This window comes from Crinia signifera, chromosome 19, assembly GCF_055691185.1.
Source record: "Crinia signifera chromosome 19, ASM5569118v1, whole genome shotgun sequence".
Lineage (NCBI taxonomy): Eukaryota > Metazoa > Chordata > Amphibia > Anura > Myobatrachidae > Crinia > Crinia signifera.
This window is the reverse complement of record NC_139226.1, coordinates 124,024,466-124,039,342: the sequence shown is the minus strand read 5'-3', so window position 1 is coordinate 124,039,342 and position 14,877 is coordinate 124,024,466. Positions and strand designations below refer to the sequence as shown.

The following is a 14,877-nucleotide window of genomic DNA, read 5'->3' as shown; positions in this document are numbered from 1 at the left end:
TTATGATGCTGGTCCCAGCCGTACATTAGATAACAGCTGTGAGCAGGCCTGAAGTGGATATGTGACTGGGATATATGAGAAGAGAATGTCAGAAAGGGATAAGGGCGTATATCATTTTATGGAAGGAGCGGCGCAATGGTTGAATTGCAGCCTGATTGGGATGGTTATACTGAAACATAAATAAATCTCTTTTTTTAATGACTCCGGGACTTTACCAACCACCGTATAGGAAGCTTTTACCCACACAGAATGTATGTCACTGCTCGGAGAGCTTAACGGTGCTGAGCAAATTGCTTTGCTTATTTAATGCGATAGAATAATAGATTATATTGTCAGTTTGCTTTTTGTCATGAATTCTGTGTTCAGTGCTGATATCAGAGAGCGATGGGTTTAAGTAACCCAAGCTGTAGTACACAACCGACAGGATTGTTCGGTATTGTGTGTGTATAGCGGAGTACGGGGAGCTTTATTACATTGTGTGCTTGTTGTGGCTTTGCTTTTGTTAGGCATAACAACGCTACATTAGCATTTAAAGTGCATCATACATAAGTTTTTGAATTGCGGAATTTCTATGTTTATTTAAAAAAAAAACAAAAAAAAAACATTTCCTTCACAAATGGGAAATCTGAATGTAGCAGATGTAATGGTTTGGTAAAAATGGGAAAGTATGTGTGCAGTGTGTATGTAAGTAAATTTATGTTAATGTAAGTAATGTATGCAGTAAAGTATGTCTGCAGTCAACGGCTTGTCCTGGATATTGGCGGCACAGAGGTGACATACTGTAGACATTTCCCCAGCGGTGGCAGCAGCTATTATTGGGCAAGAGGTGGACTATAGAATGGCTTTCTCAGTAACAAAGAAACTGCTTGCATTGTTGTGTTATACAAAAAATACAATGTTTAAATATTTCTCCTTTTCCTGCATAATTCAGTAATATAAATACAATATATTATTCAGACGCTGATCTTATACCAACAACAATTAACAATTAATACTATTTTGGGCCAACGGCTGCCTCAGTAGGAGATTGGAGATTCTCCTGATAAAGAAAAATAGAAGAAGCGCTGTTTATCCAAAATGTCATTTTAAACCATTTATTTACAAATGCATATATCCACAAGGCCAGTGTTTAAAGACCCCATCCACAGGTCCGATTTGTCCAAGGGACAAGTCGGACCTGATTTTCCTTCAACTTCCCCGGCAGCTTCCTGAGAGGGCTACTGTACATACGATTTGGCACTTGTGCCAATTTATACACATGCTATTTATCACATGTAAAAGGACTCCAGGGGAGCTGCCGGTAGGGAACAGGCGGGCAGAAGATTTAAAAACCTCCATTCAAATGAATGGGCTGCTGGTGATTGGCTGAGATAGCTTTTTCTCAGCCAATCAGCGGCCACCCATTCATTTGCATGGGATTTTTGAAATCTCATACCCGCCTGCTGCTATTACAGCCTCCCTCTCTGGCTGCTGGCACACACCTACGGCCCTGATCGGATAAAACAAGATTAAAACAAGTTACTTATTACCTATAGACTTTTTGATGTTTGAAAGCAGCTAATGCACATTTCTCTTCTTGGTAGTTTTTGCAGTTATTTTTCTAACAATGCTCCTCAGCGATATCATTTCTCTTAGTTCCAGCTGTTCTTTTCGTTTAGGTGAACCAATAATAGCAGATGTTTATTAAAAGCTGAGATGACTACTGGTTGTTAGAGGATATGTTCATGTAGATGAATTTTGGATTGTCAGCGAAGCCATTCAGTGTTTAAAAAGACAGTGCAGCCGTTTTAATGGAGCTCAATAACTCGATCCGCTCCAAAAGCTGAATAATTACTGACTGAATTTCTAACAGTACAGATCCAGGCCTAAAAGGTTAATACAGTATATATATATATATATATATATATATATATATATATATATATATATATATATATATATATATATATATATATAAATAATATGCTGTATTAACCTTTTAGGCCTGGATCTGTATGGTTAGAAAGTCAGTCAGTAATTATTCAGCTTTCGGAGCGGATTGAGTTATTGAGCGCCAAATATAATGCTTTGAAAGCTAGTAGATGTAGTTTCACTTGCTGCCAGCAGATGGCAGTGTAAGCAAACACACTCGAAGCAAATGCTTCCAAAGCTAGTAGTGCTTCTAAAGCTAGCCTTCTACCTTGTGATTGCCTCTGTGTTTCTGTATGTGTGAAAGAAAAAGAGATGTAGTTTCACTCACTGCCAGCAGATGGTTGAATAAATGGTTGAAACAAACACAGATATGTACAACAATTAGTGAACAGGCGCTTCTCCAGGATTTTTAGGAGGGGCGGACTAGTTGGGCCAAGTGGTGCTTATCTGTTGTCAAATTCTCTATGTTTCTATGATATACTGTAAAGCACAAAACTGGAGTTGACTTCACCCAGTCCAAATAATAAGAGCATAAGGGTCCTTTGGATGATTTTTATTAAAAGAAGTTCTTGATGCGTGACTGCACCAGATTTCTGTGATATTTTCACATCATAACCCAACGCGTTTCGTCTTTAAAAGACTTCATCAAGGCTCATGTGATCACCTAGAGCCAATATACTGAAAGCTGGCAATCTGATGAGGTCACACACTGTTACTCATATAGTACCACATAGGGTGGCCAATCCCGGGATCGGGATCGGCGGGATCCCGGGATTTGGCCCCCAAAACGCAGGGATTTCAATCCCGGGATTGGAATTTCCAATCCCGGGATTTCGGGATTAAACTGCGCATGCGCAGTTTAATGCCGGGCAGCGTCTGAGCACTCAGACGCTGCCCGGCTTCTCCCAATCCCCGCAGTGCGCAGCGTGACGAGGTCACGCTGCGAGGTCACGCTGCGCAGGGCACAGCCGCACGTCCACGGCTGCCCGCCCGCCCGTCCAGCGCTCCCGGCCACCTGCCCGCCCACCCACCCAGCGCTGACGGCCGGCAGCACTCACGGCCGGCCACCCGCCCGCTCACCCACCCAGCGCTCACGGGGACCCAGCGGCAGCGGTCCCTGCCACCCACCCGCCCACCCAGCGGTACCTGCCACCCACCCGCCCACCTAGCGGTCCCTCCCACCCAGCGCTCCCTGCCACCCAGCGCTCCCTGCCACCCAGCGGTCCCTGCCACCCACCCGCCCAGCGCTTGGGCGGCCAGGGTGTTTTTTATTATTAGGGAAGCCAATCCCGGGATCCCGGGAATCCCGGGATTGAGCATTTTTCAATCCCGAATCCCGGGATTGAAAAAATGCCCCGGGATTGGCATCCCTAGTACCACACTGAGGATTCACCAGTACTGATCCCTCTCTCATTAACACATCAATTATATCGCTTCCCAGGAGATAGCTGACGTTGTGCTGAGAAGTAATCAGTATAGAGGAAACTATAAAGCAGTAAATGTGACATATACTGTACTTTGTATTGTACAACAGATATTATCATGCAGACATGTAGGTGACAGGTCAATTTTACAGTGAAATTAGACCATGTTTAATTGACTACAGACAAAACCCATTTGATGTAATTTTTCTGTTTAATCATAGTGATATTAATTATTGTTAAGTGTGCAAATCTCCTGCAGACATCCAGTATTTTAACAGCAGTGCTACTGATGTCCTCCTAGGGCTCTGTGGCTCCCTCCTTTGTCCCTGAATTGTCCTTCCGTCACACACTTCAGTAGACTATTTAAACATGTTCTTTTTGTTTTACTGCTTCACTTCCATCAAAGCAGAATTATAAAATGTTTTGGAAATCTTTTAGTAATACCCCTAATAAAAATACATTGATTGATTTTTTTTGGGGGGGGGCTTTCATTTATAGTTACCATTGAAAAGTCAGCGGGAGACTCAGAAGCGGTGTCCTTTGATGGAAAGACTTATTTGGAGTACCACAATGCAGTGACCAAAAGGTGAGTTAGTCATTTACTGCATCTGACTGTAATCTCCTGTGCACAGAGAGTAACGCGTTTCACCCTAAGGTTGCAGTAATAGCAGAGATATCTATGGTCTTATACCTGCCGGCATAGAACTTTTGAGCACTGGTGCAACCCAAAAATACCTGTCACTGTATGGAAACCATTGCTCTTAATAACCACATACACACTCATATTATTACTCTGGTTCCTGATGGTTGTGATTCCCAAACACCTGCTCCCTTCACCAGCATTTACAAGTGAACATATTGTATTGGAGATTCCTTAGCAGACTTCAGTGGATGTCCTGAATGCAGTATCAAACATATTCGTGTTTTACATGCAGTCAGATTGCATATGATTATTTTAGCCCAAAGCAAACATCAGTAGGTACGAAGCCTTATTCTCATGATAATTTTAGTTAAAAAAGTTGGGCTACAGCTGCTGTTGAAATAAACATCTCATGATATTCTGCCAGGCGCTGCCCGTGCAGGGACTTGTAGGGGTCGGTAGGAACCCATCAGCTGTCACATGATCTATATCTCAGAGCTGCCAGGGTAGCATGTAGGACAATTGGGATTCTACCGTAAAGATCTCAAATAGCAAAATCTTGCTCGAATGGGCATAACCATGTGCACTGCAGGTGGGGCAGATGTAACATGTGCAGAGAGAGATTTGGATGGGGTGTGTTCAAACTGAAATCTACATTGCAGTGTAAGAATAAATAAACAAAATAACTACCCCCAAATGTAACTCTCTCTGCACAGGTTATATTTGCCCCACCTGCAGTGCACATGGTTATGCCCATTAGAGAAAGATGCTTTTGCGTTGCTTATACCCCTTTTACACCAAAGCAAAAACCAGTTTTTTTCCCTCGTAGACCCGGGTCAGCATAGGTGTAAAAGGGGTGCTGAACAAAAACCCAGGTCCATTCTACCCTGCTCCTGACTAGGGTGGAACACGGGGAGGACCCTGGTGGTGGGGCAGTGTAAGCGCATATGCCGGTCTGGCTCCCGTTTACAGCAGTGGAGAAGCCCAACCTCCTGGCCGCAGCATCCTGTACTGTGCATTCACCTCGCGGACAGGGGTTAAGAGGTGCATGGAGGCTCGGGGCAGCCCAGCAGCTTACCTTGGTGCTTGGCTTGCCCCCAGCATGGCGATCGGGGGTTCCGGCACTTGGAGATGATCTTATCTCCAAGCGTCGCACCCGTGTGCAGTGTAAACTGTGCCGGTCTGCCGGCTGGTGTAATCGGGAAAAATCCCGGAACCGACCCAGATTGGAAGCGTGTTCCAAGTACTAGGTCGGATCCGGGATTTTGATGTAAAAGTGGTGTAACTGAATAATCCCCACTGTGCATATGTGTACAACTTTCTTCTAGATCAGCTTGATTTTTCTCAGACATGGACAGTGCGATTCCATGTGGGTTTATAATGAATAATTGGAATCACATACTCTAGGTAAAGATTCAGACTTGTCCACACTGATGACCGGTATCGTCCTACATTATCCCAGGACAGAGCTAGACTTGGGCTCCAGGAAATGTCACACTGAGACCCAGACACTGTTTCTGGGAAACAAACAAACCCTGTTTTCCTATCCTTTGCTCTTACATTGCAGCAAGGGCTGGGGGAGAGGACAGTGCGTCACAGGGACGGACTACAGGATTTTCCTCATTAGAAAACAAACTGAATCTGGTTTATCTGGGTCATTTATGATCGTGTACTGTCCACAGTTCATACACAGCTGCACATTGTGTCCTGGTCTGTGTTACTGAACTGAATCATTAAAGGGAATATATCTTTAATAATGTGCACTTCTCTGTACCCTGAGCGTAGTGTCCGCTTATTGCTATTTGTCTTTAATTTTGTCTTTGGTAATTAGGAACTGCTATTAAAAAAATGAAAGAAATAAAATCGCACCGTACTTATAGACTCTCGCCAATAAAAAAGGCTTTTTTCAGCCTTTTTTAGCCTTTCACCCCCCCCCCTGCCACTGCCGATTCCCCCGGTAACATGCAAGGGGATATGTAACGAAAACACCTCACCTCGTATGCCTCCGCTGCAGGAGAAATCATTAATTCGCGCCGCCGTCCGCCCCCGGTCCTCCCTCCCCGCAAGGAACGGCCTGGCGAGTGTGTAACTTGCTGAGGCCATTCGTTGCCTGGGTCTGCACATGCGCAAATACGCGATTGCGTATGTACAGTCCCTAAACATCGGAACGTGACCGAATTCCCCCATCCCAAATTAATCAGAATTAAGCCCTTACTTTTAAGCTGAACGGTCTTCTGCGTATTGGGGGCGGGTGCTGACGTCATGTGACGCCATCCGCCCACCCCGAGCAGACGGGCATGCCTGACTTTGCTGGGGTCCGCCCAACCTTTCTATGTGGGCCCCCACCGTTTTTGTGGGTTTGCCAATGAAACAGCGGGTGCCCACCCCGGAACACCCCCTGGCTGTCAATCAGGCAGCGTGCGCCCTGGCAAATGAAAATTTAGCTAAAGGCACTCGCTGCGGGGGACTGCACATGTGCATTAGGGCCTATGGCCATGCGCAGTCTCCCACCATCGGGGACGAATTCGGACCTGTGTGTCCCTATTATACCGCAGGCCGGGATGTCGCACTGTTACCTGTGCACAGTCCCTGCAGCAGAGTCAGCCTGTACTGGATGCTATGGGAGCTGGTGACAGGCTGTCATTAGAACAGAGCCCTTGTGTTGTGGCAGCTTAGAAGAGTCTAATTGGGCTGCGTGGCACAAATATACATCTCAACACATAAGATGAAATTGCTTTGATGGTAGATTCCCTTTAATGTAAAGAAGTCTGCGTCTGTCAGCTATGTCTGTCTTTGTCTCATGTGTCCGTGTTGTTTCCTTGTTTTCAAGCCAACTGACTAATGAGATACCTGAGTAAGTAAAATGTCCATCCACGTCACTTGCCGCCAGCCATATACATCCTGTACCCATATACCACCATATACATCCTGTACCCATATACAGCCATATACATCAGCTGTCACCCACTGCATTGGATGTCCTCATTGTTATGACATGCTATGTTGTACATGTGATAGGGCACAATGAAGTGCTGCCCTCATCAGTGCACATCCATGTGTGGAACATACGCGCACTATCCCAGTCATCCAGGATTCTCTGTCGCCCAATCAGTGCTGCCTCTGAGTCTCCAGCTCTCGTTACCTGGAGCAAGTCACTGGCAATAGATCATCAGCTGAAGGACCAAAGGATACACAGGCCGGCAATATATAGATGTTCCCTTCCTTTCATTTTATGTCTCTGCCTTACACTATGATATACTGCATTACATACAGTCAGTGGAGCTTTGCGTTTCAATAATTGGCACCTAGGAATATAAAGTCAAATGTGTTTAATGTTTAATTAGTTACTTAATTAATTACTTTATTTAGAGAATTTTGCCCTTACCCAAAAGTAATAGGACAGGTGTGGTACTGAATGGTAGTGCCCTAGTCACAGCTGACTGCTGAGTGAAAACCACCACTGTTCTAAGCATCCAAATTCCAGTGAGGAGTCCTACTCATACCATACTGCAGTAGTATGGCTGCCGTCACCAAGGGAACTGCTCCTACTGCTGGGCCTGAACTGTGAGGGGGCTTGGATGGCAATGGTGAGAATTGATACCACCGCAGGCAGCAATAGATTGACAGCGCCATTTTGAATTTGGTTTGGATGCTGGCCGCGAGCCAATTAGAGCCTGTGGACTGGCAGCCAATCAGAATGAAGCACCTGGTTCTAAAGTCAAAGTGCTGTTGGCGCGATCACTCTATAGCTGCCTGCTCTGGCATCCAGTCTTTCCCTGTGCTGCTGCTGCTGTGGCCCCTTTACCAACATGCTCCTGTCATGTTTAGGGGTGCCACCTCGAGTTCTGGAGCAGCACAGCACCCACAATGGTAGACTGTGGGGGATGCAGGGGAGTGGAAAGTAGGGGGCCTCTGGCAGTTCTGGGCCCCACAATTTCTGATGGCAGCCTTGTGCAGCATTATTCACAACCCAAACCATAGTACAAAGATTGGGACCAGAGAACAACAACTGTCTGGGCTTTCCTAACGGGATGCGGTCATCTATTAGAATGAACTTAGGTCTACAGTCATTAGGTCGACCCCACTAGGTCGACTGGCAGGAAGGTCGACCTGACTTATGGTCGACATGGGCCAAGGTCGACATGACTTAAGGTCGAATTTGCATAAAGGTCGACATGAGGAAGGTCGACTGGTCATAAGGTCGACATGGGTTTTTCACTGTTTTTTGAGCCGACATGTGCCGACAGGCGGTATTTCATGCCCTACCATCCACTAGGGCGTGGTGGGAGAATAAAATAGTGTGCCGAGCGCAGCGAGGTACCGTGCCCGAAGCGAGCGATGCGAGGGTCCGATTCTCATTGCCAACTGTGTCCATGTCGACTGTGTCGACATTCGGATAAAAAAACAGTGAAAAACCCATGTCGACCTTATGACCAGTCGACCTTCCTCATGTCGACCTTTATGCAAATTCGACCTTAAGTCATGTCGACCTTGGCCCATGTCGACCTTAAGTCAGGTCGACCTTACTGCCAGTCGACCTAGTGGGGTCGACCTAATGACTGTAGACCTAAATGCAGTCTGATGAATGATCCTATTCCTTCCTAACGTAGAGGTGTCACTTTGGAAGCAAATAAATCTAGGTGACAACAAAAATTAGCCAATTATTTCCAGGTATTTTATTACCAAAGTGAAAATGTTGCAATCACCCATGGTAACGTTACATTTTCTCGTGGTCTACATTAGACCAATCACAATTAATGGCAGATTTATTCCTAGGATGGTTCAATGGAGGTCATCTTGGTTGACGGGCAAAGCTGCAAATTTCACAGCTTTGCGAGCCAACTAAACGGCACTCGCACGAACATCCGCCCCCCCCCCCCCGCACGGAGAATGTCCCCTCACGCGTGGTTTTGCATAAACATATATTAGAAGCCTTGTCTGCGGGGAAGAAATCCTTCGATGGTCCCTGCGCAGATACGAAGCATTGCTCCTCTGTGCGAACGCGATCAGACCAGAATGACCTCCAATGTGTGTACTGTCTTGTGTGATACCTTACACTGACTTACAGTAGCTTCTACTTGGTGGCATGCTATGACCAACCATTTGTGTAACTGAAACATGTGTGTCGCTGTATACATAGTTTGGCCTCAAAATAGCTTAATACACACAGGCTAAATCCGATCTGCATTTACTGGTCACATAACATCTGTGAGATGTCTGTCTCTCCCTAGTACATGACCATCTGCACACACATAACATGGGTCGTGCCCAGTACGTTCACCTGTGTACTGCATCACGGAGGAACTTCTATTTCATGTGTTATCACACAAGCACCAGGACACGAGTTTTCCAAAAGAGACCCTAGTTTTCTATATACTGTAATTATTTATTCATTCACTGGTTACCTGGGCTTTGTAGTTGCCCAGCTGCTAATAAGCCACAGTCATACTTGCCATATCTGCCAGAGTGTCTGGACACTGCATGGAATAGCAGCAATCTCCCTGATTGCACCCTACCCCCCTTTATGTAGCTGTTATATTCTTGGGGAAAGTATCAGAGCTATATACATTTATATGGGTTCCCCAGTGCCATGTCCCTGCATTGGGTAGAACCACATTTTTAAATAAAGTTTCTTGTTGCCACTAAAATGGAACCCTTGTAATACACAATACACAAGCAGACTCTGGCACAATACACAAGCAGACTCTGGCAAAATACACGAGCAGACTTTGGCACAATACACGAGCAGACTCTGGCACAATACACAAGCAGACTCTAGCACAATACACGAGCAGACTCTGGCACAATACACGAGCAGACTCTGGCACAATACACGAGCAGACTCTGGCACAATACACGAGCAGACTCTGGCACAATACACGAGCAGACTCTGGCACTATACACGAGCAGACTCTGGCACTATACACGAGCAGACTCTGACACGCATCTGTATATTTGCTGCCTATCGAGCACCCCCGCCGTCTGAATCCCCGCAACACAATGCAAGTGGATGTGTACGTTTACACATCTGCACGCATGCAGCTGCACAGAGGAAAAATCATTGGATGGTTTCTCGCCATTGAATGATTTTTCCTTCGCATATAACGGTAAGCCTGGACTTTTTGATGGCCATTCTTGTCCGAATTCGGTGATGTCCTCCGCCCGCCCCCGAACAGGCAGGGCCACACCTGCGTTTGCAGGTGTCCGCCCAGCATTTCCATGGGCGCGCCCACCGTTTATGTGGGCAAGCCCATAAAATGCTGGGCAGACCCCCAGCGACCGCCCCCTGCCTGTCAATCATTTATGAACAACCGGCGAGTGTAAAACTCCGCCTAGTCGGTAACTCCGGGGGAGTGCACTATGCGCATACGCGCTCCCCCGTCATCAGAAACAAAGCCGAATTCACTGATCAACCAAGCAGATCTGAATCGGCCCCTTAGTACTGTGCGTCTGGTTATGGTTGTCACCCTATACAGAGCAATTGTCCACATTTCAGACAGAATACACGGTACTTATGTAGTATCTGGGCTGCCGATTTTTTTATTGTATGCCTTAAGTTAAGGCATACAATCAGATGCGATGCGATATCGCATCGCATACGACCATATCGCATGCGATGCAATGCGATGACCCGATTTTTCCATAGGATTCAATGTTAAAATGGACTGAGTCCATTTTAACATGGAATTCAATGGGAAAAAGGGGTCCTTTTCATACCCCTACTATCCAAGTGGGCATGGAGTTGGATATAAACCTGTGGCAAGCGTAGCGAGCCACCGAGCCCGAAGCGTGGCGAGCGGACGGTATTCTGTGTCCCCTCGCGGGGCTCGCTACGCTCGCCACGCTTCGGGCTCGGTGGCTCGCTACGCTCGCCACAGGTTTATATCCAACTCCATGCCCACTTGGATAGTAGGGGTATGAAAAGGACCCCTTTTCCCATTGAATTCTATGTTAAAATGGACTCAGTCCATTTTAACATTGAATCCTATGGAAAAATCGGGTCCATCGCATCGCATCGCATCGCATCGCATGCGATATGGTCGGGTGCGATGCGATGGACCCGATTTCAAAATCGGCAGCCCAGTTACTACATAAGTACCGAATACACAGTTTGCTAAGTACATGAAAGCCCTGATTAGGTACATTGGGGCAGATGTATTAAGCCTGGTGAAGAGATAAACTGGAGATAAAGTGGAAGGAGATAACGCACCAGCCAATCAGATCCCAACTGTTATATTTCCAACACAGCTGATTGGCTGGTGCCTTATCTCTTCCATGTTATCTCCACTTTAACTCCAGTTTATCTCTTCTCCAGGCTTAATACATCTGCCCCACTTGTAATCAGTAATCAAGCCTCGTGCAGACAACGCTATTCCTGCCATCCATCATATAATGCAGGAGATGATGAGCCGTAGATTCCCAGCCGTTACCCTCTGTCCCTCCGAGCGCCTAGTCACATGTAACCCACAAGATTAGCCTCATTCTCTGCCTCCGGCTCACATCAACGACAAGATGTATTCTCTCCAGCCCGGCGCAGTCCTGTGACACACATCCTCTATAGCGCACTGCTGCCTGCAAACTAACAAAATAATGATCCTAATAGTCTTCAATACAGTGTCATAAACAGCAACCGGGGAGCTGGGTGATAAATGAATGTCCATGGGACTGAACAGTTCAGCACAATGAGAACATGTGGCGTATTCCGGAAAATTCCCTATTCAGTTCATGCGACTGGGTTTGAGGCAAAGCCAAGTTTTATAATAATAAGCAATGAATCATTGTCTATCCGCTGCGCTTTATTAACGTTGGCTGCTGTCTTGTGAATAGAATGCGCTGGTGAGTAATAATGGGTTGTTAGATTCTGTTGTACCCAGTAAAGTGGATTGAGGCGAGTAGGCCGTAGACTGTTGGGGAGGTAGTAACGGAGGCTTTCTGGTTATCCTGCTGCCGCTTACTGCATGCTTCCCCCTCTCTCTCTGCTTCTAAAGTCCTGACCCTGTGGACAACCCCGATGACCCCAGGTGAGAACCCACTGCCTGCTTTGTCTGTGCTGTCTGGTGTATTTATAGATTATTTTTATTATTATTATTATCATTATTATTATTATTTGTTGGACTCCAGTTCCTTGACCAGTTGAACTTCTGCCATTCTTCCCGCATGACAGTTTTGCGTTCTGCAAGGAAATTGAACTTGGTACTTGATCAGCTCCTTTTAAAGCCTATTTATTATACGACAAGTAGAAATGTCAAGAAAGAATTTGGATAAGAACAACACCGATGAGCAAATATAAATCATATGCTCCTCGTGCCGTAAACCAAATAAAAGTGCATCTTGCCATTAGACGGCTTCATAATTACATTTTCCCTAAAAGCCCCTTTCACCTTTAGGGAGGGCATGGGATTCCTGTATTCAGTACCCACATGATATTGGAGATATCCCCATCTCCTGTGCCTGCAGGAATAACGATCTGAGAATTTGGACAGCGGCTAATTGAATTCCTCCCTATGCGCCGCAAAAAAATTGCGGGTGTAAGACCTGGGACTATGAGCATAAATGTTTCGGGGGTCACTGTCAGCTTTTGCATGCCGCTGCAATTGCATTTCGCACACCTCGCCCTAGGATTGCGCCCTAAGGTGGAAAAGCCATTTGGCAAAATTGCTAGGTTCTAGTAATTTTTTTGCTGCGGGATGTAGAACAGGCTGACTTTGCCGTAAAACAAATAAAATGTAAGTAATTGTTGATTTAAATCATGCGGCATAAATCGTTGTTCATTTCATTCCTCCCAAAGTGTAATCTGAAATCTAAAAGAACATAGAACAGATTCCACTACAGTGATAACTGGGAGGCCAGCTGCTCTACAGCAATGCCCACAACTCGTGCTGTTCAACTGGCTGGAAACCCCCTTAGGAAGGGAAACTCCCTCTTTGTAAGCGGGTCCTACAGGCTCGAGCTGCTGCTGTTTCACCAGCTACATACAAGTGGCCTTCTACGGTATTTGCAACTACTCCGCCCACATCGATCCAGTTACATATCAGTCCCCTTACATATTGGGTTTCCAGACTGAGGAGAATGTTGAACATGATGACTTTGCGTGGCAGTATCCATCTGTCAGTGTAAAGGAGCCAAAGTCCATTAAGTGATCGCTTTACTTTACTAATAGGACTTCACTCTAAAGAATATATTCAACCATAGTCTTCTACGGAGTAACAACAACCTCAAGACAGGATTCCACCGTCGCTTAATCAAGGCTTGGAAATGGAATCAATATCATAACTGCAGTTTAATAGCAGTGGAATAAATCTGTTGGTAATATTAAAGTAGGCTCTTACTGAAGAATGTGGGTCTATTCCCAAAAACGTATGTGGGGGCTCATTGTTGCCTTTCACTTTCTACTGTCCTATGTGACAGACACCCAAACTCGTTTGCTCCCTTGCAGAACTTCTACTGTCCATCAGCTATTGCAATTCTGCTATTTCTGTAGTCCATATAACATGGTCCCAGATGGAGGTGGTTTTAGATGTTGTGTTGTCTTGTCAGTGTGTGCTGTCAGTGTTTGTATGTGTTCCTGTTTTATATATCGATGGACGATTGGTGTAATCAGATCATTTTTCTATGGAAAGAGTACAAAGAGTTTAATTTGATAATGAAGATAATCGTTTACGGCTAAATTGTTTAGGATTACCGAAAATAAAACTGATGTAATCCTTTTTTATTGGAACATCGTTAAAATACAATTTTGGTTAGATAATGGTTGATCAGCTGAAAACATGTTAGCATTAAAGAAAAAATCAAGATGTGGTATATTGTTATTCTTAATAGAATGACAGGGCCCCCCGACACTCACACTGGCCCTCACAGATCTCCTTACTATGGGTCACAGATACTCATGCTGGCCCCGCTGGTTTCCCCAATATGGGTCAGAGATACTCATCCTGCCCCCCACTGATTCCCCCAATATGGGTCGGAGATACTCCTCCTGCCCCCACTGATTCCCCCAATATGGGTTGGAGATACTCATCCTGCCCCTACCACCACCAAGTGGTGTTGTTTGTGTTTAATCACCACCGAACATCGAACTGGGGGGCTTTGTGGGGGAGGTGGTATCTTCAAAAGTTTCCTACTTCTTCAAATAGGTTTTATTCCTTTAACTGTGATATGTCCAGGGCAAGTGGTTATATATTATTTTCCAGGTTACTCAGAAATGCTGTGTGTAAAATGATTTAGTGATTGTGGTTTCTCTCTACAGCGAGAAGGCCCTGCTGTCCAACCAGTTTGAGCTGAGTATCAAGACTGAAGCCACCCAGGGTCTCATTCTCTGGAGCGGAAAAGGCACAGAACGCTCTGATTACATAGCTCTTGCTGTGGTAGGAGGTTACGTCCAGATGACCTACGACCTGGGCTCTAAACCGGTCATCCTGCGCTCTACGGTACCCGTGAACACCAACCAATGGATCCGCATCAAAGCATTACGGTAAGAGATACTGCATGACGTTCAGGGTAACAAAGTCTTAGAAAAATAACCGGCATAAGACGTTCTTACTACTAAAAAACAACAGTGTGGAAGAAATGATTGGCAAAGTATAGTAGGGTTTAACAGGATACACCGGGTGGGAACCTGTATCTGGTAAAATAACAGATGGGGAAAAACTATTCTGCAACCAACTAGTACGACAACCTAAGCACCTGTAATGTTACCCAGAGGGCAACAGGGAGAAAAGAGAATAACAAGGATGGCTAGGGTCTAAAATCATTTTATTAGCCTTAACTTTTCCACTTTTTTTTTTTTTTTTATATATCTGCCGTCCGAGGCAAGGGCTGGCCTTTTTCTGCGGCCTTTCGGACTATCCTGTCTAGGGATCTCTGATCAGAGCACTTAGAATTCCCATACCATACCGCAATGGT

General features: G+C 45.5%; 1 protein-coding gene across 16 annotated transcripts in view; it reads left to right on the top strand.

The window, feature by feature from the left end:
• Window positions 1–14,877, top strand: part of AGRN (agrin) — a 445,469-nt gene that overhangs the window by 418,999 nt on the left and 11,593 nt on the right. For 9 of the 16 annotated variants that reach the window (XM_083163268.1, XM_083163265.1, XM_083163264.1 and 6 more), the window contains 4 exons: window positions 3,834–3,921; window positions 6,806–6,829; window positions 11,964–11,996; window positions 14,222–14,446. In XM_083163268.1, coding sequence (XP_083019394.1) covers window positions 3,834–3,921; window positions 6,806–6,829; window positions 11,964–11,996; window positions 14,222–14,446 — 370 coding nt within the window. The remainder of the gene's footprint in view (window positions 1–3,833; window positions 3,922–6,805; window positions 6,830–11,963; window positions 11,997–14,221; window positions 14,447–14,877) is intronic. The other 7 variants (XM_083163269.1, XM_083163271.1, XM_083163270.1 and 4 more) reach the window with 2 other exon arrangements.